The sequence below is a fragment of the Dufourea novaeangliae genome, unplaced genomic scaffold (assembly GCF_001272555.1).
Source record: "Dufourea novaeangliae isolate 0120121106 unplaced genomic scaffold, ASM127255v1 scaffold6, whole genome shotgun sequence".
Taxonomy (NCBI): domain Eukaryota; kingdom Metazoa; phylum Arthropoda; class Insecta; order Hymenoptera; family Halictidae; genus Dufourea; species Dufourea novaeangliae.
Genome location: NW_015373900.1, coordinates 814,431 through 838,372, shown reverse-complemented (window position 1 = coordinate 838,372; position 23,942 = coordinate 814,431). Strand labels below are relative to the sequence as shown.

The 23,942-nt window shown below is 47.1% G+C and overlaps 1 protein-coding gene across 2 annotated transcripts in view; it reads right to left on the bottom strand.

Annotated features, from left to right (window-relative positions):
- Positions 1-1,709: 1,709 nt before the first annotated feature.
- The window catches only part of LOC107193628 (box A-binding factor-like), a 32,721-nt gene continuing 10,488 nt past the window's right edge, over positions 1,710-23,942 (bottom strand). The window contains exons 2-8 of one of the 2 annotated variants that reach the window (XM_015583115.1): positions 18,633-19,044; positions 16,973-18,331; positions 10,012-10,151; positions 9,444-9,788; positions 5,311-5,486; positions 2,598-2,910; positions 1,710-2,273 (exon numbers count right to left, since the gene is read on the bottom strand). In XM_015583115.1, the coding sequence (XP_015438601.1) occupies positions 1,861-2,273; positions 2,598-2,910; positions 5,311-5,486; positions 9,444-9,788; positions 10,012-10,151; positions 16,973-18,331; positions 18,633-19,044 (3,158 nt within the window). In that variant the 3' untranslated portion in view covers positions 1,710-1,860. Of the gene's footprint in view, positions 2,274-2,597; positions 2,911-4,416; positions 4,503-5,310; positions 5,487-9,443; positions 9,789-10,011; positions 10,152-16,972; positions 18,332-18,632; positions 19,045-23,942 lie in introns of both variants that reach the window. The other variant, XM_015583116.1, reaches the window with a different exon arrangement.

Here is a 23,942-nt window from a genome sequence, read left to right as displayed (position 1 = left end):
TATCGCGTTATCGCCGAAAATACACAGGGATGAAGTTTTCCTGCCCGTACACCGACTTCTCCTCACCAGCTGGTCGTATTCGTTGGTTCGTTTCACCGTTCTAGGGACTTAGGGCACCCTCCCCCCCCCTGGATATACGTGTGTGTATACTCATAATAATAGAATCGCGTTCGTTCGTTTTACGATCGAACCGTCAACTATCGAAAACACATAGTCGCATCATCCGATCAATCAGCAAACGCATGATCATTATCTTACTCCGAACACCTGTCTGTCTTTCTCCTGTTTCAAGTTAAATATCCCTTTTTATTTCAAAATAACCGATTCGGTACAGTACACTCTGAACATGCAAAGTTCTGATTTCGCGCGCCACCTTCACGCGTCGAGTACATTCTTTTTTTTCTGATCGTTATTTAAACTCCAACGACGGACACCGTTTCACACGTGTCGGCGAATTACGCAGCGGTCCTATATAACTTCCGTGTGTTCTACAGTTTCCAAATACCGACAAACGATTTTTTTTTTCTGCCCGTCCGTCGTCCAAGTTCCTGATCGCGCCGTACAACGCACCGAATGAATTCACAGTGATAGTAAAACTGACTTAATATAGACTTAATTACGTTAACGTTAACGTTTACGTTGTATATTTAGCTTATTACCATCTATTTACAAAAGGACAACAAGCGTGTACTGTTTCCATTGCATCCGTCGATCGTTAACGTGGCTCCACGACGACGAGTGTCACGGACAACCAGAGCAAACCGAAGGTTTTTACGCATGCAAGTCTTTATCCGGTTCACGCACTAACAACCGCTCGATAAAACTATTTACAACGAGCCTCTCGAAATGGAATGCGTATTCGCGACTGTTTCACCGTCAAGACTCGAGTATAGTCCTGAATCTGACATCGCGTCGATGAAATCGTTTCATCGTTTCTTCTTCCAATGCCATTCGATTCTTCGAGCGCGCTTCGAAACAATTGCAAACGGTACACGCGTGGATAGAAACGTTCCGAAAGGGACTTCATACCCAGTTGTTCTCTACCTCGATAAACGGCCCGATCCCCGATCACCTCTTCTCCACGGAGTGGTTAGTTCTCGCGACCTACGGTACGCTCGAATAATTTTTAATCGATTTTTCAACCTTTTTCCATCGAGTCTCGGTGATACATCGCGAAAACGAAGGTTGGAAGACGGAAAGAAAACTAGAGACACCGAACAAGAAGGAGTAAAACGCAAAATAAAATATAAAGATGAAAATAATAGACGATGTGTATGCCTTACTGTTATTTACAAAATCGACCAAGGAACAGTGGTACCGTACTCGCAGAGTACGTCGAGTACCTGTGTGTTCGACGACATAATGTTACGTGAATACCACCGCGCGTTCTGTCGCGTCATCGTCGACTGTTAAGCGTCTATCGTCAATTGTCAACAGTCAATTTTCAAATGTCAACCGTATAAATTTACCGTCTACCATTTACATACCGTCAACCATCTACCGCGTTTTTCTTTGGTTGCTGAGATCGAACGAGACTGATCGCTCTTAATATATGACTGCAACTTTCAACCCGATTTCGAGTATGATGTCGCAATCGAAAGCTGTTCTCCGGATCCATCCGTGTGGAATTTATGCGAGGCAGGAATACGAGAGCGTTTTGCTCGTCCTCGTTACCCTCGAAGCCTTACCGAACAAAGGGAATCGAAAGCGGGTTCAGTCTAACGTGGACAGTTTGCCCGAACGATTTCTGGTCTGTGCAGTTCCAAAATTCGTCCCGTTCACGCTAAAAAGACGATCACTTCTCGAGAGTCCTCGCGAAAGGTGTGCGCCAAGATATCGTCAAGATATCACGGCGAGCCTTTAGGAAGATATCGAAACTACCGTGGGTCTCTCCAAGTGACCGTTATCGATCATCATTTTCGTGGCCGCTGTGCCAGGCGAGGAATTTTCGAGGGTAACGATATGAGGAGCAGAGAGCTGATGATGATCCGGCGAATGACTCGCCGAGATCATTACCGGCGATCGGTTCGCGCATGGCGGCGACGGGCACTCGACTTTCGGTGAATGCGTCTCCAGAAGCTGCTGATGTTGGTGCTGTTGATGCTGTTGCTGCTGATGCTGTTGCTGCGAAGCGATTAAGTCGTAGTACGTTCCAGGTGTCGACGACTGATAGGACACTATACGACCCGAGGGTTGAAAACTACCGTACAGCACACCGTTGGATGACACTTGAGGTACTCCGGCGTGGCCCATCCGCAAATCAGCATACGTATCTGTGAAACGTACGATTGGAATATCATTATCGAGGTTAAATTATACACTATATGTACCCTCGCGTGCAAACTTGGCTTATGCTAGGGAAAAAGTGGCGTAGAAGAAAAATCTTGGTATAAATTTCAGTAACTCCCAAAACTAATAATTGGCAATAAATTATGCGCTTGTCAGATTCCACAGCCCCCGCCCTTCCCAGTATAGGGGATAAGTCCTGGACAATAATCGTGTAGAACAAACCAGACGATAATCAAAAGGAATCTGTACACATGCTGAATCTAGTCGGAGAGTTAACTGAAAGTCGCCCATTCGTCGAGTATGCATACCTGGCTCTATTTTCAAGCTGTTGTTGTTGTTATTGTTGTTATTGTTACTGGTGCTGTTGTTGTTGTTGTTGTTCGCGCAAGAAGCAACGTTTCCCGCGATCGGCGTGTCCGCGGACTTCATGCTGCCCTTCGGCTTCCTCTTTCGCGTCTGAATGCTGTCCTTCTTCATCGTATGCGGCCTGTTCACGCCGTGCAACTTATAATAAAGGCCACAGGCGTTGCACACTGGCTCGCCCATCGCGTTGCGTCGCCACAGAGAGGTCATCGTTGTCTGACAGTTGCTGCATGAGGTGCCTACGCGTCTCGAGGCGGACTGCGAATACACGAAACCTTCTTGAAACACGTCTCTGCGCTTTCTTTTCGGCTATGAGATTAACAATGAATGTATGTGTATGAGAGAAACAGAGGGGAGAGGGGAGAGAAAGAGTGACAGAGAGAAAAAGTGAATAAGAACAAAGGGATGGGGGGAAGGAGGTTAGAAAAGAAATACAGACTCCTTTCGATTATCGTCCCGACAGTAATCGTATAGGGTGAAATGTTTTAGACCCTCGAAAATTCGTTTTTTGCCCGAAGCTCGAGCCTCGGAAACAAAAGCGGAGGGGCAACAAAGTGTGCGTTTGACAGGTTCCATTAACCCCACTCCCCAGTGGTGGGGATAACGCCTGGACAATAATCGTGTAGAACAAGTCGGACGATAATCGAAAGGAGTCTGTATGTACATGTGTAAGAACAAGAGATCGAGTGAGAGAAACAGCCGAGATATAGGAAGCAAGACAGCAACAGCTTGACAAGAAGAGGCAGGGAAAAGAACTTATGTGTCTTACACGTCTAATTCAACCACCGAATAATAAACATGGACGCCAGCTCGCGCGTATCAAACGATTGATTGATCGCGCGAATTAGCGTAACCAGCACACTCCGCACGAAAGTTCACGGGCAGCCTGTAGCAATTCCAGATAGCACATGACGCCTAATGACGTCTTGAAGACGGCTTAAAGGCGTCTTAGACCTAAAACAGCCGTAAAATGGGCGTATTTAAGGCGTCATGTACTATCTGGGATGTGTGTCCATTGTTATCATCAGACTGCGGATTTTTATGCAAAATCACATTTTATAAAATAATTTCTAAAAACACGAACAAATGTAGGAATTTATTTCTTCTATTAAATATCTTATTGGGTGAAGAATCAAATAGAAATATTCGTTGGTTCCGATGAAAGTTTTGTCTTTTACTGTATTTGGGAGTGCTCTATATAGGCTATTCAAATGCATAAAATTCGCAGTCTAGTTATCATCGACGAGAATCTCGAACGCGACAAAAATCGAACGAAGTCTGCGTCGCGCGTTTTTATTTCCAGGCTGCGCATGATTCCGAACAGGAGATCGTAATCGTACCATGGGTATAGTGGCACCTTGGAGCTACGACAAACCACGTTCGATCGGAAGTTGCCGTTACGGGACGGATCGACGGCGAGAAAACGCGCGTCCGTTGGTCGTCGTTTCAGTTTTTGGTCGGGAGATAAATGCAACGAGAAACGATAACAAAAGATGGAAGAAAAGAATGGACGGCGCAATGAAAAACAATACCGGGTGAAGAATTCTCGACGATAGAGGTGAAGAATAATGGGAACATCGACGGGTACAACTGTTTGGGGAATCGAAAATGGCCTCGAGAAGAAGAGGATAGATAGGAAAAAATTGTCATGGGTGTATTGTATGAAGAGATATAGAGAGATGCGAGTGAGAGATGCGAGAGCGAGAGAAAAAAAAAAGAGAGAGAGAGAGAGAGAATGAGCAGTGTTGGGGGGAAAACACCTACCAAACGGCGGCTCGATTTCTCCTCGAAGGCGCGACGGGCGCCACTATACCCACAGAAGCCTTTGTAGAAATCGCCCTGGTCCGCCACTGAAACAGAGACAGGATGCCAAACGTTAGGGGTGCTTCGTTTTTTTTTTTTTTGTTTTTTTTCCGCTCGCGCGCATGCTTGGTAGTATGTATTCGTTTTTTTTCGGACGACTACGAGATTCGCGGGTAATATACGCTCGAACGGCGTACGACTCGCGAATCGCGGATCACGTACAGACTTCTATATACAGGGTGTCCCAAGATAGCTTCGATTCCTGGAAATGTGGGATTCCTGGGACGATTAGAAACAACATTTTCGCTAAAGAAAAACTTGTTCCAAATCGCCTCACGAGTGTCCCATTTCAACAGTTTTGTTACACCCTGCATAGAAGTCTGTAGGATCACGCCGATTTTCAGCCCTTCGGGCCGGATCAAACAAATACGACCGGTTACCATTGCATTGTCGGGCGAATGCGTATAGCACATTGCACATATTATTACATGTTGCACACATCTCTATGCTTATTTGAACACATTTGCACGGATGGCGAAACCATTTGGGGGGTGAGGGGGGGGGAGGGGCGACGGGCGACGGGCGAATTTCCACACAGGCTCCTGTCTGTCTGTTCCACGCGTATCCCATCCACGGTTCGATTCTTCTCCTCCTCCGTACGTGTTCTGCGGCTGGGCTTTTCTTACGGCGAGGAGAAAGAACCACGCACCGTGGGAGGACCAGTGGTGCCAACCGAAAAAAACGGTGGGCACACACGTCGCAAAAAAAAAAAAAAGCGAGGTATGTACACTTTTCTTTTTTCTTTCCGTGTGCTCTCGGTCTAGCCGACGATTACTCGCTTCTCTCTATTCTTACCATTCGACGTGGCTGCTTGACCAATGGCCGGTTCATTCCGTTCATCTTGTGGTAGAGGCCGCACGCATTGCAGAGGTAATGGCCGGTACCGTCCCGTCGCCACAGTGGGGTGGATATTGCGCCGCAATTCACGCATTCGCGGCCTTCCGTAAAGTATTCCGCCTCGATGTTGTGCACTGCGCGGGGTTTCGGTATTATGTATGTTCAAACAAGGACTGTGGTACCAGTGTTTCGACGCGGGAATATCATTTGAACGGATAGGAAAGAGAATTGATATCCGTCGAATTCGGAGACGCGAGACCCGCGGATAAATTGGGCAACGTTCGGTGACGAGCAAACGGAACCGAAGGGAAAGCGAATAACGCCTTGGGTGAAACTGTTAATTAACGTTGGACAAATATTACCGTCGACGGACTTAAATGGGACACAGGGAAAAGTCGTTTAACCTATTAACAGGGTATGACGAAATATTTCGTCATACCAGCAAGACAACTCCAATGGGGATGACGATTTTTTTCGTCATGGAAATTTTTAATGGTGCGCATTACGTTTTACCTCGTTCTTAACCATTAAAACCCAGCGTGGTCATATGGGAAAATACATATAAAATATATATCGGCCATATGGGCCCAATGTGAAACGAATGGAACAAAAGGTAATGCCACGATTAACAGGTTTATATGTTTCACGTTCGGTAGTTTTCCAATGCTACCAAGTCTCAGGATCAAACGATGCTCGTTCGTTGGTTCCTAACGATCCCGTTTTCCAAATGTCTATCCTGCAAAGATTTCTTACTTTCTCGACGTCTCGACTTGGACAATGATCGTGTCGACAACATCGACGACGAAACGAACGTGGATTCAATGGAAAACGCGGTTATACCCGAGAGAGGAAGGATACAGGAAACGTGGCGAACGCAACAGAGGATGTAGGGTGTAGAGGGACACGGTGTTATCGGAATTTCCGGAGTTCGACGATAACACAACAGCCTGCACGACGTACACGCGAGCTTTGACCACTTTTCATGGCGTACTCTATCGTCGAAACAGTAAATCTTTATTATTTTTTATCGGCTGAGACACGACTCTAAGGGGTGAAACCACCCCTCGAAGTTTCGACCCGAAAGTACTATCTCGAAAACCAAAGGAGATGCATGAAAATTTCTAATGGACGAGGTTTACGGCTTTTTATGTAGAATAATGTGGTGCTAACAAATTGTCCAAAATATAATTTGTATATAACAAAAAAATTTCGGATCGAAACTTCGAGGGGTGGATTCACCCCTTAAAGTCGCGTCTCAACCGATAAAAAAAAATACGTATCCCTTATTTTTGACTGTTTAACAGACATACGAAGTTTCATCAAAATCGGAGGGTGACACTTTTGTGACTTCCCTTGGAAAAATAAAACATTTTGTTACATATTTACACTCGATGAGTTGACCAAATATGTGAGCAGTAAGTCACGCAAAATGTTTCCTGACTGTAGAAAACACTCTCGAGAAATAATTGTAAAAAAAATTTTTTTTTGTTTGTTTCTTTCGGGGGCAAGTTGAACGAGAAAACGATCGCACGCGAAACAGACTGCGAAAGAGAGGACGAAGAAGGTCGGCGTACCCGTGTTCGCGGATCTGGCAGAAACGGGACTGGGAAGCAATCGGATATCACGTGCCAGAAGTAAGCAACGCAGTCGTCGACGGTTTTGCAAACGTTGCCCGTCGGACGGTGCAAGAGAAACAAGTCTAATTGAAGAAGAGAGCGGCAGAGAGATGAAAACGGAGAAGGGGACCGCGAGTGGAAAGCGAGAAGGTGTTACGATCGTCGGTCGAGGATGGTTCGAGTCACGCCTCTCGGATTCAGATCGCCATTCTTGACCCATCCACGAAACGGCGAAATGCCGACGCAACATTCCCTTGTTCCATCGTCGTGGTCATTGTTTCTTCGTTAGGAAAACAATCGAGAGTTTCGAAGACATCCGAGCAACGACAGGGAGACGTTAGCTCCGGGATCTATCGATCGAAAATGCAAACGCAACCGAGTATGGCCAAAAAAAAAAAAAAAAGAAAAAACGCTCGATCCCTTGTAATCCAATATTCAACGACGAGCGAGACCTACGAAGAATATGACGAAGCAACGAAGGAATGAGAATAGGCGAGTCGAATTACCACGCTGGAGGCAAGAGGAGCGAACCGAGTCGAAGAGAGACGAAGGGGTCAGATACGAGAGTCGGGACAGTGAGAGAGAGAGAGAGAGAGAGAGGACGAGTGAATGTGTACGGAATGGGGGGAGGTGAAGGGTCGAGTTATGAGGAATGTCGGTACGCTGGCGGGCGTCGAAGGAGAGAAAGGAAGGTACGATGAGGGAGGATAGACACGAATGATAAGAGAAGGCGTCGAGTTAGGGGGAGAGGACGGAAATGGAAAGGTCAAAGGAGAAAAGAATCGTGCGAAAGTAGAGCAACGATAGACTTGTGTATGGAAAGGTATGCATCAAACAGGAATAATACTCGAAGAATAAAACCACAAAACGAATGAACTGCTGACCACCAGAAAATAAAGATTCCCATTCTCGAAATGTGTCAGACACACAGTTGACTACGGCGCCAATGTCTTGAAACAGAACATTACGAACGGATCCAGGCGATGGTTGAAAGTTTCGGAGGACACGAAAAAAGGACTGGAACGAAAGAGGGGACACGTTGCGACGCGGCCCACTCTCGGGGGGTGGTCTGGCAGCGGTGGATACAGCTAAAATCAAAGCCACGCACGCGTTAAAAGGCAATCTGGCGTCGCGTCGGTCGAAGTCTGTGACACGACGGCGATGCCAGAGACGAGCGTAGCAACCTCTCGAGGATCGCGGTATGTTAAAAGCCGCATTCCCTGTTGCCCTTGGGCCTCTCTAGGTTCTCGGGGATGAAGCGGCGGGATATGGAAACCGCAGAACACTCGGTGCTCTCCAAAAAGAGCCACCCCACTTCAAAGCTTTTCACTTTCTTTTCCGTATCCTCCGAATGACGCACGTCAACGGGCGCGACGATACGCGACCGTATATATATACAACATACTCCTGCGACCCATCGTGCCGAGTAACCCGATACCCCTGACTTGACCAGCAGCGATTCAATTTGATTAATTAGATTCGATTTTATTAGATTCGATTCGATCTGCTTCCAATCTTCCGAGCACGATTATCCGACGATTCGTCCTGTCACCACCGAGATACGAGGCGAGATTATCTGAAATTCGCGGTTCCGTAGTCAGCTACGAAGCGGTTCGAACGCAAAGGCATTATTATCTCACCGCGTGTATCGCGCGTAGACAAAACTAGATTAGACGCGCGCATTGTCTAGGTCAGGGCCGGCTTATATCAAAGCCCGATTCGATACCGAGCGATCGGATAATTCGCGGGCGAACGAACACTGCCGCGGTTCACGAACGAGCAAATAAACCTCTCCATCGATACTACACTCGTATACATACAGTAATGTCTCGATGAGTGCGACACGTACCCCAGGGTCCGTTTCGTAGCATTCATGGCGAAGCGGAAAGGTTTTCAGCCCCACGTAACTTTCTTTTGCACCCAAAACCAAACCTTTTCTTGGCTTCTGTTTACACTATTTCGATTGATTTCAGAGGGTGATCCCCCCAGTGGTGAGAATAACGCCGTTGCTCATGTCGCATTCATCGAGGGAATCACTGTAGATGCGTTCCAAGCTCCATGGATACACGTTTTCGGTTGTTCCGAGGAATTTCGTGCGAGCTACGGGTTGGAAGGCGGGGGGAGGGTAACTTGCTCGAATCCTTTTCTCGTTATTTACGATCCGTTGCAACACGAGCGCCCACGGTGTACGCGTCTTCGTCCGGGATCGCGTTTCTTCGAATCGTTTACGATTTATCGCGTCCTCGAGAGAGGGAGACCGAGGGGTTCCTCCGTAAGTCGAGACGTATCGTTCTGTCCGAGCCGGTCGAACAGAGACGAAGCTTACAGGATCGAAAGGAACGGAGCGAAAACGACGAGACACTTCGAACGGACGCACACACGACCGCCCGCCTTTTTGGCTACGGTTGGTGTGCTTGAAGAAAAAAAAAAAAAAGAGAAAAAAAATAAAGAATATGAAATCGTATCGATACTCACTGGCACTGAGGCTCGCCGTAGCTGTGAGCTGATGCTGACTCGGTGCCGTGGTCGGATTAACAGCTTGCCTTCTGGGGGTCGTCGCGTATTGCGTCGCCAACGAGTCGTTCGACGGCGATGGGTAACTCCAAGACGATGGGTCGACCGATGCTCCGACTCCTGCGCTGCTCTGTTGCGTTGGATAGGATGGGCTGTATCCACGAAAACTCGGTCTACCGCAGAATGGTTGCGAGAAACCTGGTAATGTCTGATGAGTCACCGTACCGGACGACTTGCTGCTGCTACTACCACCGCCGCCTCCGCCGGTGTAATCCTCCGACATGCCGGAAATGCCCGTGGACAACCCTGTCGTTTCGAATGCTATCGGTTATTTCGACCGATTCTTCCCAGAGACCGAACCGAACCAACGTTCGATAGAGTACGGATAAGTTTCAACAGTTTCAGCGCCCACCGATGAACGGTAACGCCTACTTTTTATAGACTCTACACGAAACTCTACACTTTTCGAGAAAATTTCTCCAATGACCCACTCGAACGGTTAATTCAAGGCCAGTGCAAACTTTCTTACCTTGCGCGTTCCAAAGCTGCTGAGGCGAGCTGGTCAGTTCCGTAGGGCTGCCGGCCATGTAAGGAAGTGTGTAAGTGCCTCCGGTTCCTGCGGCACTGCCAGCCATCATTGTACCCACACCGCTCATACGATACAACGGACTGAAAAAAAAAAAAACGTAACCATTTTATGCACGAATCCATGAAACCACCCATGATTTCGCGAACGCAAGAACACGGTAGCAAACGCGACTATACGTCGACCTGACTTTACACCAAGGGCGGCAAACTGTTTTTGTAAAGGGCCAAATAGTAAATATTTTAGCCACTAAGAGTGTTTAATTTGTCATTTTAAAAAATTTATTCTCCGCTCGCGGGCCGTAGTTTTCCGACGACTCGTCCACAACCATCGATACACCGCGATTCGATACGCTCGAAAAAGCCCAGGTTTCGACCACGCTGGTTAGGCTAGGTCTAGGTAATATTCCGCACCGGAAACGAAAACCGTTCTCCGATTCATCGGCCCGTAAATGCGGGCGCGTGCCAAAACAGGACGTTTTTCGATGTCCCCTTCCGACCAGCAACTACCGCGAACACAACTACTCCATTACCATTACCCGCCTCCATTACCACTACCGTTACCATTAGCACAGACGACCACTATACCTGAGATCGGTGGTGCAAACCCGTACGAACGCTCGTCCGTCCGACCGCCAGACCTAACCCGACGAATCCTCGAAGCAACGCAATCTGGAGACGGCAGCGCTTTGTAATGTAAAAAAATCGAAACGTGACCGAACTACCGTCGGATATTATATTCAGATCGACGATGTTCGTTACGCAAGGCCAATAGTCAGCGCGGGTCCCTCACAGTGTTCCGATTCCGACGATACATAATCTTCGGTCTGCCGGAACTGAACCGACCCGACGCGCCGCGAACCGTCCTCACTCGATCGTGATCCCCCGCCATGAATATCGCTCGGCGTGCCACGCACGCGACCATGGATTGCTCGATCGTAGCCGTGCTTGCTATTATCACAACGGGCACACGTTATAAAATCACGAGCACGACTCTCGAAGGAAAACGATCGGTTGCGCGCGTCCTTGACGCTTCTCGCGGCACGGCGAACACGTACGGACCGATCCGGTACGTGATCGTTCAACGGTTTACGAATTTTCCGGGAACGGCTTCGAACCGATGCAGCGCGAGAAACGACATTTACCGTAACCGAAACATCGATAACAAAACCGCGCGCAACATTCGACCTTCGCGAGTCGCGCTCGACGTTCGCGGCCAACTGCAAAGCAAAAATATTCGAGGGACACGAGAGAACGCGTCGCCGCGGCCGTTCCATGCGGAATGGTAACAACAGGGAACGCACTCCACTCGGTTTCTCTGATAAGCCACGCTCGATTTGGGATCACCGTTCGAGTAAAAAAAAGCGTACACGGTCGGTGGTTATCTTCTTCGATAGTTTGGAGTTTAGAGAGCTGCGATTCACGACCCTATGGTCGACGAACCCCTCTCTACCCAGGTGCGCAGACCGCCGCTTTCCTCGCGGGCCATTAACGTTACCGAACACGAAACGGTACAAGGAAACGTGGCACGCGCTTAAACGCCTGCGATGCTCGGTAGGTATCTACGCGTAACACCCGGCGTCTGGAGACATGGCAATGGCACACGCGAGGGTTTGTCACAACTCGAGCGTACTCATGCGAGAACCGCTTCTTCACTCGTTCTCGAAGTGTAAAAAACTTTTACGAATGGTGGAAATTGAACGATCTATCGATCGAGATTAGTGATGGGCGATACATGTCAATTGTATCGATATATATCGGTGGACAAAATATCGATACGGCAAAAGTATCGGAAGCGGAGTATCGATTATTGATACTGTCAACTTTAACTCATTATCCGTAACCTGTACTTAAAAAAAAACTTGAATAAATTGCTACTAAATGGTGTAGATTGTTGATTGCAGTAGTGTGGCGTCAATTGTTATTTGCCATTATTGCCACCTCAACTTGAAAAAATGTAGTATATTCACTCAAATGAATGAGAATAGTTTTGTGCAGTTGTTTCGAAATTCTGATATGTACAGTATGGTTCAAGTATTGGTACAACGATACGTCGTCATATTAAGAATCGATAGAAAATATCGATATTCCGATTCAAAAATATCCATATTCCTATTCAAAAATATCGATATTTCGATTCAAAAGTATCGATATTCCGATTCAAAAATATCGTTATTTCAATTCAAAGGAAACGATATTCCAAATTAAAAGTATCGATATTTCGATATATCAATACTGTATCCCCCATCACTAGTCACGATTATTTAGATCACCGGAGACGCGATCGCTCCGTTTCAATTCCTATCGGGGAGTATCGTTAGATCGTTATCCGGTGAGCTAACGTGGTTAACAATATGCTGAGCAAATGCTCGAAATCGCTTCGTTGATTGATATACGCATCGGAGATCCGTTTGCGGTTTATAATGTAGGAACCCTCCCGAGCAAACTTTGCTTTCTCTAGGAGCAGAAATAATGTAAAAGGAAAATGTCCTACCACTTGGTCTTGGAGTTATTAAAATTTATGTCACTTTTTCCCCTAGCGGAAGCAGAGTTTGCTCGTCGATGTACATACGTAGGTATGCGCGCGAGACGGTACGCAACGGCACACGCTCTCGTACTCGCGTCATAGAACTTGAACTGAATGACCAAAGGGTTTCGTGTTTCTTCCGAGAATCTTTCCGAGACATTCTCACTCGTAATCTCAATCCAGCCTGCTACTACTGCTACGCCGTTGCGACACCGCGCTTCTACTCTTCCCTTAGCCCCGCTTCTTAGTTCTCCGATGATGAGGACCGGAAACCATCAACCAAACACCCTCGAAGCGAGTAAATAGACAAAAGAAAGGGAAAGATATTGAGAAGAAAAAAAAAAGAAGAAAAGAAGAAGAAGAAGCTGAAGAGTAGGTTGTTGCGCGAAGAATGCAGATTTTGCGAAATCCAATCCAGAATGTCGGTGGTAGCGAGGTTATAGCCCCCGCTACCGGACCGCTATCTGAATCCCAACGAAGTCGATAAGCCGCTTCTCACGATACACGAAGAAACGGCTCGAGATTCGAGGATGCAACGCCACTGGCGATGAGTGCGTGTCGACTACAGATTCATCGAGGTTCGACCTCAAAGTAACCTAACCTGTTCGACCGTTTCATCGATTTTTATTCGATCCCATTAATTTCTTTTCTACTCCTTTTGATTTACATCTTTCTCTCTTTCTCACGTGAAAGTGAAAACGAAATTCTGGGCCACGTAGCGCGCACCATGCGTCATTTTACCTTGAAACTGCAAAGCGCACCTCTACAACCTACAGACACTTGGTCCCGTTTATTTACGAGCTCCGCTACTGTCGCGAATGTTATCGGTTTTCCATTTACGTTCTTTTCGTTCGTATAATTATTCGTCGGCGGCAAGGATGAAACGTTGCTCGCGCGTTCGAGATAATAAAAAAAACAAACGTGCTGTCCATCAAACGATTAAAACAAGAGTAGTCGTCGAGAATCAACGATGATTCAACGGCCAATAATATTAACACGTTCATTGTCCTGTGCATCACACTTGATGTGCAGTCAACGAGCATTCTATTGCACTGGCGAACATTATACGTTCTTGTTAAAAATATACGAAACCTACGGATGAAAATGAGAGAACGTACGTTCTATATTTCGTACACTTCTTAAATATCGATACCGAAGTGCGAGTTGAAAGTTTGAGTCCCTCTCGGGGAAGTAATGATTTCAACTCCGTTATCTTTTCGAAGCTTCTTAGGTTAGTGTCACCTTCTTCCGACCGAACACTGTTAAGGTAGGGTAACGCGTATAGAAAACACTCACTGCATGCTGTCGCTTCCGATAGTCCAATCAGGAGCATCGATTTGTAATTCGTTCCAGTTTGCCGGTCGTGCTTTCTGTCTCTCGGTCTCGACAACTTGTTTTCGAAGATCGCGAACACGAATAAAAAAACAAATGAAAACTGATGATCGAAATAAAAAAAAAAAAGGAAAGAACAAGACGATCGGGTCAGATCGGGTCGGCTCGGGTCGCGTCGCGTCCGACAACGGTCACTGCGAGAACAGACGCGAACTGGGCGGAATATAATCCGACAGTGTGCACGAAATGGCCGAGCAAACATCGTCGTAGGACCTCGAACGTGGGTAAGGATTTCCCCTACCGCGAATCCCGACCCCCTTCCGTTCTTTCTTTTCTTAGTCCGTCTCCCTCCCCTCACGGGACAGTCACGACACATTGCTCCCACCTTCCTTCGACTTTCTTCTACACATTATGTCTGTAGGTATGTATCATATTTATGCGTTGCGTAAATCTCCGCCAGTGTGATTCCATATACATAAATCGACCGCAGGGGTTAACACGTGTTCGCCACGATGATGCTTCGAATTGTAATTCCAATATCGCGATTACGATTTTACGTATGTTCCACTGGCTTCCGCTGGGAAAAAACGTAACCCTCTACCACTTGGTAAATTTATTTGAAATCCTGAAATAAATGCTAAAATGAATGTTAATTTTGCATAAATTTCAGAATCTTTCGAAACCAAGTGGTGGGAGTGCCTTTCCGTACGCCACTTTTTCCCCTAGCGGAAGTCGAGTTTGCACGTCAGTGCATACATACCCACATCATCTTTTCATAACGCATTCGAAGCGTAGCGTCTACATGAATTCGCGGAACAGCTTCGCGTATCTTGCTTCGCATTTTTTTAAAAGAACTATCATTTCATTTAAAAAAATGAAGGTAAAGCTTCTTCATATCTCCACGAACAACGTAGATATTCTAGTGCCAATTCTTACTGGAACCACCCTGTATAAGAAATGTTCGTAAATCTACTGTTAAAAAGCAATTCTAAATCGGACAGACTTCAAACGGACAAGAGCACGATGACTATTTGGGACAACAAGAAAAGGGCACTGCTTCACGTTGCGTCGCGTCGCATTGGAAACCGTTTCAAGCTGACTCTGTGACGTCACGCGATACCAAATGCTTTCTCGGAACAGGACGGGTACGTCTCTACCGGACTGTAAACCCTCGGATGATTCACGACAAAGTTCGCGTTAAAGAGCAGCGATTACGGTTTACGCTCTCTCCGGTTTCGTTCTCGACAAACAAAACGTGAAACGATTATGCTTCCCCCTCCCCTCCACTCGCCCCTCGAATGGATCGGAAATCATCGGAAATGCGTTCGAACGGAAAAATACGGAGCGACAAAAGCGAAAACTGTACGTTCGCGTCTAAAGAATATATAAACAGCCGCAGGGGAAAGTTAACCCCTTGCCTTATAACATCGAGTCAGACACGTGATGACGATTTCAATCTGCATTTAATAAACATGTATACCATTCATTTTCTTTTAGTCGAAGTGAAATTCTGTATAAGTGGTATTAATATTTATGATTTAGAGTAAATAATACACTTGCCCTAAGAATAAAATTCCTTTTGTATCTAGGAAATTATTAACGATAAAGTAATGCTTAAAAGTACAGCCGTCAAAAAAATCGTAATGCAAGGGGTTAACCGAGTAAATGCAAGAATAATTTCAAGATATTACGCATAGAATATGTATTACGCGGCGATGGCGGCGTCGATGTCGATGAAAGACTCTGCTTTGCGTCATCGAATCGTCTCACCGAAGCTAATCTCCTCGAGATACGCCCCACGAAAAAAAAAAAAAAAAAAGAAAAAGAAAAACCGAAAGTGGATCGTCCTCTGCACCCGAACTTTGAATATCTAAATTCGAAGGTCGTGGCCCGTGCACGCGCGCACCGCATGAGGAAATCTAGGACTGCCGAGCGATCGCAACACGTGGCATCGATCGATCAGTTTCATTCTGCGAACCGAAGAAGAAGAAGAAAAAGAAACTGTAATGTCGGTGTTCGTATCAAAACCGATTCCCGTCGTAGGCATCCACTGTTACTCGGAATGATTTCATTGGCGATCTAACAGAAAAACCACGCAACGAACGTAAACGAAGATCGTCGTCGATTCGATAACGCCACCGTTCGACCAAAGTTAGCAGGATGGCACCGCGCGATCGAGGAAAACGTCTCTATCGGTCAATAAACTCTTATCGCGGTCTTGCGCTAACGATACTGCTCGAACGCGAATCGATTCTCGACCACCGATCGAAACGAAAATGTTTAGTTTTCTTTCTTTTTTCTTTCTAAGCCGCCGCGAACAACAGCAACGTCGACGGTACGATAAGGAACTCGCGCGCGTTCAAGGAATCTCAATTGCACCACGATGCGTAACAAACGCTATAAATAAAGAAAAAAAAAACCAAAAGAAAACGTTAAAGAAACACCAGAGGGGACAGAGGAACCGAGAATCCAAAGGGCGCGCGACTCGTGCCTGGGACGTATCGGTAAACAGAAAAAGATGTTCATTTTGCAGAAAACTGTTAGCATAGGGCCAAGGAGGCGTCACACTGTTTTCCATCGTCGGTTTAGTTTTATTTTCGGTTTTCTGTCGCCTACGTATACAACCCTGGGGGGAAAACAAAGCATCCTCTTAAGCCGGCGCGTAAATATTTTTGCGAATGGCGAACCGTTCTCGCGACGGGTCTCGATTGCCTGCGCGTGGTGTGTGCTTCGGTGTGGAAGTTTCGTCGGTGGTTAGTCGGCCGGCCTCGTCGAACGTCGCGTCTTAATACGGTCTAAGTACAGGTACAGGTATATAGATATAGGTATAAAACTATTGTATACCTTACGTGCACGCGCATACAATTTCCCTCGATAACGAGCAAAACCGCGAAGCACTGGATCTCGGAAACATTCGCTTCGACGATACAATTCGATCTGATGGAACACTAGATCCATCGTACATATATAACCCGTTGTACAAAAGGACTGTGCCCATTTATATGCATATAAACAAATTAACAAAAAATTAAAAGTAAACACTAACCTGGGTAGTGGGCCGGTGGGCGAATGGGGTGTCGGCGGTCCCTGCTCGTGTTCCTGATGATGATGGTGAGGCGTCCCGGCCGTGTGGTGAGCGTAAATCGACTCCATGTAAAGCTGATCGGATACTCGATCGGCATCCTGGGCTAAACCGTGATTGGCCTGCACGGAGGAAGGCGGTTGCATGGCTGTCAAATGAGCGTAAGATTGGCTGCCTTGAGAGTTCGATCTATATATTCTATATGCACAATCCAATTGTCCTTGATGATGGGGCGACGAGAGTCCTTGATGATGCGGCGACGAGAGTCCTTGATCGTCGTGCGGACTACCACTGGAACTTGGCGAGCTAACCGTACGCAAAGTCGGCGATCCTCCTCCTCCTCCGCCGCCTCCACCGTTACCATCTCCTCCACTACTGCCGCTGCCACCGTTCCCGCTACTTCCGCCGCCACCGCCGGCAACCCCACCTCCTGCACCACCTCCTCGTATCTGATGCTGAAGATACGCGTCGTCCGGTAAAACTTCCTCCAAGTGATGCTGATGGTGTTGGTCTTGGTGTTGGTGTTGATGATGATGGGGAGGAGGCGAATGGTGATGGTGATTATGATGATGATCGGTTGCTCCGATTTCGTTGGCGGTATTGCTGGAGTTCGATGTGTTCAGATTCGGGAACAATACACCGAGATTAAAATCACCCCTAGCCCCTCTCATGGCCGCCGTGATTCCGCTGACCCTTTCCGCTAAACCGTCCTCGTGATCTATTTCTTGGTGTTGTTCCGGCACTGTTTGCGATTGCGACTGGGACTCTTGCTCCTCTAAACGACGATGACTGGCGGCAGAGAGCGCGGTATGCTGAGACGTGTCTGTCTGCTGCTGCAAATGATGGTGCTGCTGATGGTGGTGACGTTGATGGTGATGGTTGTGGTGATGGTGGGGGTGGTGGTGATCGGTCGCGGTCGGCGAGAGCGTTTCCGTACCGTAACGATTCATCGTCGAGCGTGGCGCGTGACTGCCGAGTCGATTTCCCTCCGACAACGCGGAGCCTTCGTTGCCTCGCCGGTTATCCCCTCCCTCGTGACCCGAAGTAGTTTCTCTCGCCCCCGACTCGGCGGCGAATTGCGGCTGCGGCAACAGCAACGACTGGTGCTGCTCGCGGTAGTGGTAGTGGTGGAGGTGGTGGAGGTGGTGGCGACGACGGTGGCGATGGTGCTGCCGCTCCTGTTGTTGGTCGAGTCGTTGGTGGTGGGGGTGAACGATCGGTTGCTGCCACGAGCGTTGCTTCCGTTGCTGTTCCCGGTGTTGCTCGTCCCTCGCGAGGTCGCCGCCTCCTTCATCGCGATTCAAATCCTGTTGGAGATAACCCCTTCGCGACCGATGCGATAAATTCGTTAAAATTCGATTTTATGAACCGGGCTGCTTCGAGCCTACCCCCGTACCGTTTTCACGATACAATTTTGTTCACGTGTTAGCTCGGCATCGATTCTTCCTAGGACCGTTTGCGGACACGAACGAATCAAACTCAGTTGAGGATTCGGATTATCCGGGGGAATCAAGGCCGAACATCTATAGTCGGAACTGAACGAACCCGGCAGGTTCGTCGAACACAACTCGAAACGTAAAATTGTATATAAATATATGTTACGGTATAAAATTAATATTCTCACCTTTCTCGAGGGTTGGGATCGTCGAACGGTTCATAGGTGGCCGAATGTAAATCGTATACGACGCTAGCATCGTTTTTACAATCGGCAGACGAACCCGTGACAGCTACCGCTTCTGCGCTACTCGCCTCTATGATCGCGCCATTTTCAATATCCAGCTGTCCCGCCCCCAGCACGCCCACGTCGTCCCCGCCTTCTCCGGTTCCATGCTTTTTGTACGAGGACAACTGGCGACGTTGTTGCTGTTCCAACACCCGCTCCTGACGAACAACCTCGACGGAATTCCTCGTGTTCGTCGATAATATCGCTGTATCCGTTTCTTTATCCTTCCTCCCTTCGACCGTCTCTGCGACGACGACATTGGTTCCTCTCCTGCCAGCATACTCTTTGGTACCGTCTGCGTCTTCGATCGATACTGTAGACATCGCGAAATATTAATTGGGTTTACATATTCTGCTCGATTTATTAAATGTACAGCGTGGGTAGCTGTGGGTTCGAGAGTGACACGGAATAATAATCTTGTCAAAGTGGAGAAACGTCTTTAATTTTACCGATAGTCGTTTATAAACGGCTATAGGTATACCAATCGTAACATTATAATGCTCCGAAATGAATTCTCAAACGATACGGTAGCATCGATTCGTTCTATGCATCGATATTCTCTTTAGACGACCAACGTCGATGATACGAACAAACTGTTGCTAGCCGGTACGTTACAAAAATAACTGACCGTCGTTATCTGTTACTCGTTAGCAGTCGCGCGCGTTCGCGGATTTTGCTTGGTTACTCGTCACGATCGTGCGTGTCTGTACGCCTTCGAGTTCCGTCGCGTTCCGTCGTGTCGTGTCGTACGCGTAATGTACGTACACATATGTGTGTACATTTATATACATAGATACACATACATATATTTACGTATATGTATGTCCAGATCTTACATTGAACGGAGAAAACGCTTTACGCCCGAGTGGCAAACCCAAAGACAAAGATCAAGGATAAGTGAAAGATAGAGAGAGAAAGGAGAAGAAACGTTTCGCGAGACTGTTCCTGCCGGATGATAAAAAAATCTTATTTTTAATAACCGAGGGTCAACCGATGGCAGAGCAGCACCGACAATAGGCCACGACGAACCACGACGACTAAATATAGGTGCACGTTTCGATTACGTTCGGTTCTGTTCGATTCGAGTCTTTTCACTTTTCTATCCGATTGCATCGATTTGTGTCGCTTGCAGATACGATCGTGTACCATCGTGTACCCTCCTGAGCAAACTCTGCTTTCGCTAGGGGAAAAAGTGATGTAAAGGAAATACCTCCTACCACTTGGTTCACTGAGTTATTGAAATTTATGTGAAATTAGCATTCGTTTTAACATTTGTTTCAATATTTGAAATAAATTTATGAAACGGTAGGAGACCCTTACCCTTACATTGCTTTTTCCCCTAGAGGAAACCGAGTTTGCTCGTCAGTGTACCTACTCGTGGACCGAGGAAGAGTAGTTTTTCGATGACAAACGGTTCGTCAAGAATCACCGCGAAAGACAGAACCGTAGGCCGAGCCACTAAAGTGAAACTGAAACCGAAAGCGAAAGCGGAGGTGGCCAATCGTAGGGGCGGTGAAGGCAAACAACACGACGATACGACACAATCGAAAGGTATCGGCATAGGTGAACGGAAGAAGCAGCAGCTTCTCGAATCGTTTCAACAGCCGTTCGATTGGTCCAGAGATATCGAAATGCTTCGCGTAAAATTTCAATTCGTACAGTATCCGTCGCCGTTTGCTCGTTCGCATCGGTTAACCAGTCGAACGATATCTTCCCCCAAAGACCAAGAGTATGTATCAACCGTTTAACATTCAACCGACCTTATTGACGTTACCTAATCGAATTGGAAAGGTCAGGCTCGTCGGATTATCTGTCAGTTCGTTTCGGGGCGAATTCTATTAAAAAACATATTTTTCGCAAAAGGTCCAAGTACGAATCATACCGTTCCCTCCTCGAGAACCGACGAGCATAATAAACACCGAACGCGCGTGTGAATTTGCCGTCGCGAGACGGGCCCCGCGCGTACGTGTGCGTAACTCGACCATAAACGAAACGGTACGGCGGTCGATCGTGTCGGCTTATCGAATGCAACGCTCCATTGTTGCGCGATTGAAACGAATCGGTGATGAGACACGCGGAGACGCAGAGGCGTAGTGCCGCGACCCCGATTAATCACTGGGGCCGAGAAAATACGCGGACCGATGCCACGCCGAAGAATCCCTTCAGCGTCGTCTTTCGAAAGTCGCGAATGGAAGTCCACCGAGAGATCACGAGCATTGGAAACTTTTCTATCACGGTCCAATTCCGAATATGTACAGTAAATCCTCGATGAGTGCTCGAAGGCTCCTCGACACTGACAACGAGAGGTCTTAAGGTACAATAGGTTCCCCTACAGTGCCAAGGAGTCTTCGAACAATCATCGAGGATTTACTGTACATCCCGAAACCATCTTCTTTCTACTCCTCTACCCCACCATTATTTTTTTCTATCTCTTCGTCCCTCTAAAAACGACTGAATTTCAACGTGAAAGTTAAACGATTACAAACTGTATGAAATTGTCTGGTATCGTTTCTGTTTCATACGATACCAGCAACCGACGGAAAGAGGGTAATGTGCTTTATAGGAACGGTAGCGGCAGATTCCGACTCGCTGACCGAGCGGAAGACGTTTTGTACATCAGGGGCAAAGGTCGGCCCCTTATCTCCTTGGCCCCATAAAAACACTCTCTGTTATCCGCAACGCGAGCGACCAGACGACGCATATCGATGCGGTTTACGACGAGATTTTCAAAGATTGAATAGCTTCTTTATCTCGACCTCTTTGATCCTCCTTCTATATTTCCCCTTCGCCCCTTCCTTTCCTTCCATTCACCCCCCGCCCTTCCACCATCCCCCTCACCTACATCAAGAGCACACGCAATTTTTTATTCCTTTTCTTTACTTCTGTCGTTTCCTTCGTCGTTCCAGTTACTCTAGATCACGAGCATTCGTCGAATTGATCTCGAGGAAATTGACGGAATCGAGCAGTGAGAAGTATCCATTACAATGTCAGCCCGAAAAATCAAAATTGCGGTAAACACAGTCGTTCCTTTTATCCGAGCTTGCTTCCTTAGGCATAGAAGTCGGGAACAGGGAGATTTCATCGTTTCCGATAAGGTGACACTCGACAAGGTGTGCTCTTCGAAAAACAAGAAAATCTTGCGACACTCGGTTGGATCTGTATTGGTCCTAAAGTGATAAACTCGAATGAAATCAGAATTAGAAACGGGAGACGTCCGTTGCTTTCCCTCTCAGTTATAACAGAAGATGTGCGAAGCACGTGGCGGTGATACCTCCGCCCGATAGAAGATGATAACATGGATAATGCGATACGAGCCGCCGCTGCCGTTTGCGGCACGCGACCATAAAACGCGACAGTCTTTTCCGCGAGGTCGCGATCGAACAACTTCTATTTCTGTATTAACGAACTAATTCGTACGACGCGAAAGTAGCATTTTTAACACTAACGGTTTTAAATACAGTAGGTACAAATAGACATACAGATTCCTCTCGATTATTGTCCCGAACTCGGGTCCGCGCTGGGACAATAATCTTATAGGAAGAAATACGTTTAGACCCTCGTAAATTCATTTTTTACCCGAAGCCCGAGCCTTGGCAACAAAGTATGCTCTTGACAGATTCCGTGCCCCCCCCCCTCCGCCAGTGGTGGGGATAACGCCTGGACAATAATCGCGTAGGTCAAGCCAGACGATAATCGAGAGGAGTCTGTATAAAAGTCTCGGCACGGTTAGTATTAATTTCCACGCGTTGCCCCTCGCTATCGTATACAATTTAAGTAAAATATTTATATTAATCACAAAATTATTATAAAATAATTACTAACAATTTTCAAATTATACCTATGGATTTTCGATTCTTGTATGTACCCAATCGAACTCAAGACTGGCCGTCTTTAGGTATCTAACTAAAAGCTAACGTGATATATAATAATACTGAATATAATACAAGAAAATTCCATCATTTATTCACCACGCTGGAGGGAAATTCTGGCTAGCGTCGCAATACGTTCTGATTGGTCGTACGATACCTAGGCACGCCGACTGTGTCATCATCTCTCGGCATTACTATAAACCGCATTGTCAGTACATATTTCAATATATGTAAGCTCGCTTTCCCCACGCTGTTTGACATCATCTTCATATTTTTGTGCACGAAGTTCGACACGAAACATATATTCTAAGAAGTATATATTCTTACGTCATCCAAGATATTGCTCGAGATCGTTCCGACCCGTAAATCATTCTTCGTCTCGGACCTTAATGGGTTGTAAAAAGGGTTCATCTCCCCCGCTTCTTTCCCCGAAATCGAACCATTCGCCTCTCGTTAAACGGTCAGCGAAGGATTAACTTGTCCTAAGGAACTCGTTCGATCTCGAAACGATCTCGTTCCAATATATATGTCAACGGATGCTCGATTAAACGGATTTCGAATCGAAAAATAAGAATCCGTTCGCGTGATCGCGTCGGGAGCATCGTGACGAGATATATCTCATCGAAGAGAGCGCGTCAAAGAAACAAGATCGTGAAGAGACGCGGCGGGGTGGATGGGATGATGGACGTTGACGGGGAACGGCAGAGGGGGAGGAGGGGTCGGTAACCCCCATTTATCTCGACCACTCTCTTCCCCTTTATCTTTGACGTTGTTCGAATCTGAAAACTGTGAATTTCTAGTGGCCCTGGAGTTCCACCGAATTGCTCCTGGATTGTTAAACGCCGTCACCAACGACTTGAAACGAATTCGCGATCGCTCGTTCGTTACCACGCATCGCTACACGTCCAGTTTAGTGGATACAGGACGCAAGGGAACCGAATCACTACTAACCTCGAAAAGGAATACAGAGTAAATTCTTCATCTCGGTACGTGCGACCCGCGGCGGAACGAATATCCGGACGAAGGAGGGAAAGAAAGCAAATATTATAGTGGCATGCTTGCAGAGGGGAACTGAAAGAAAGAAGAAAAAAAAACACGGACCGCGGTTGGATCATTAGCGACGAAGCCTCGAAGGAGGAAACAATGCCGTTCGTTCGAGCACAGGGAGTATAGGGGAAGGTGGGAGGGCTGTGAACGAAAGGTGAAGGGAACGGTATGCCACGAGCCATAAACCATACCATACCGGAAACGAACCGGTGTGACGTGCGCGCCGCGGCGACGAGAACTAGGTATATATGTATGTATTTGCCATTTCCCTGTTGCGGCCCCAAGTCTTTGCTTT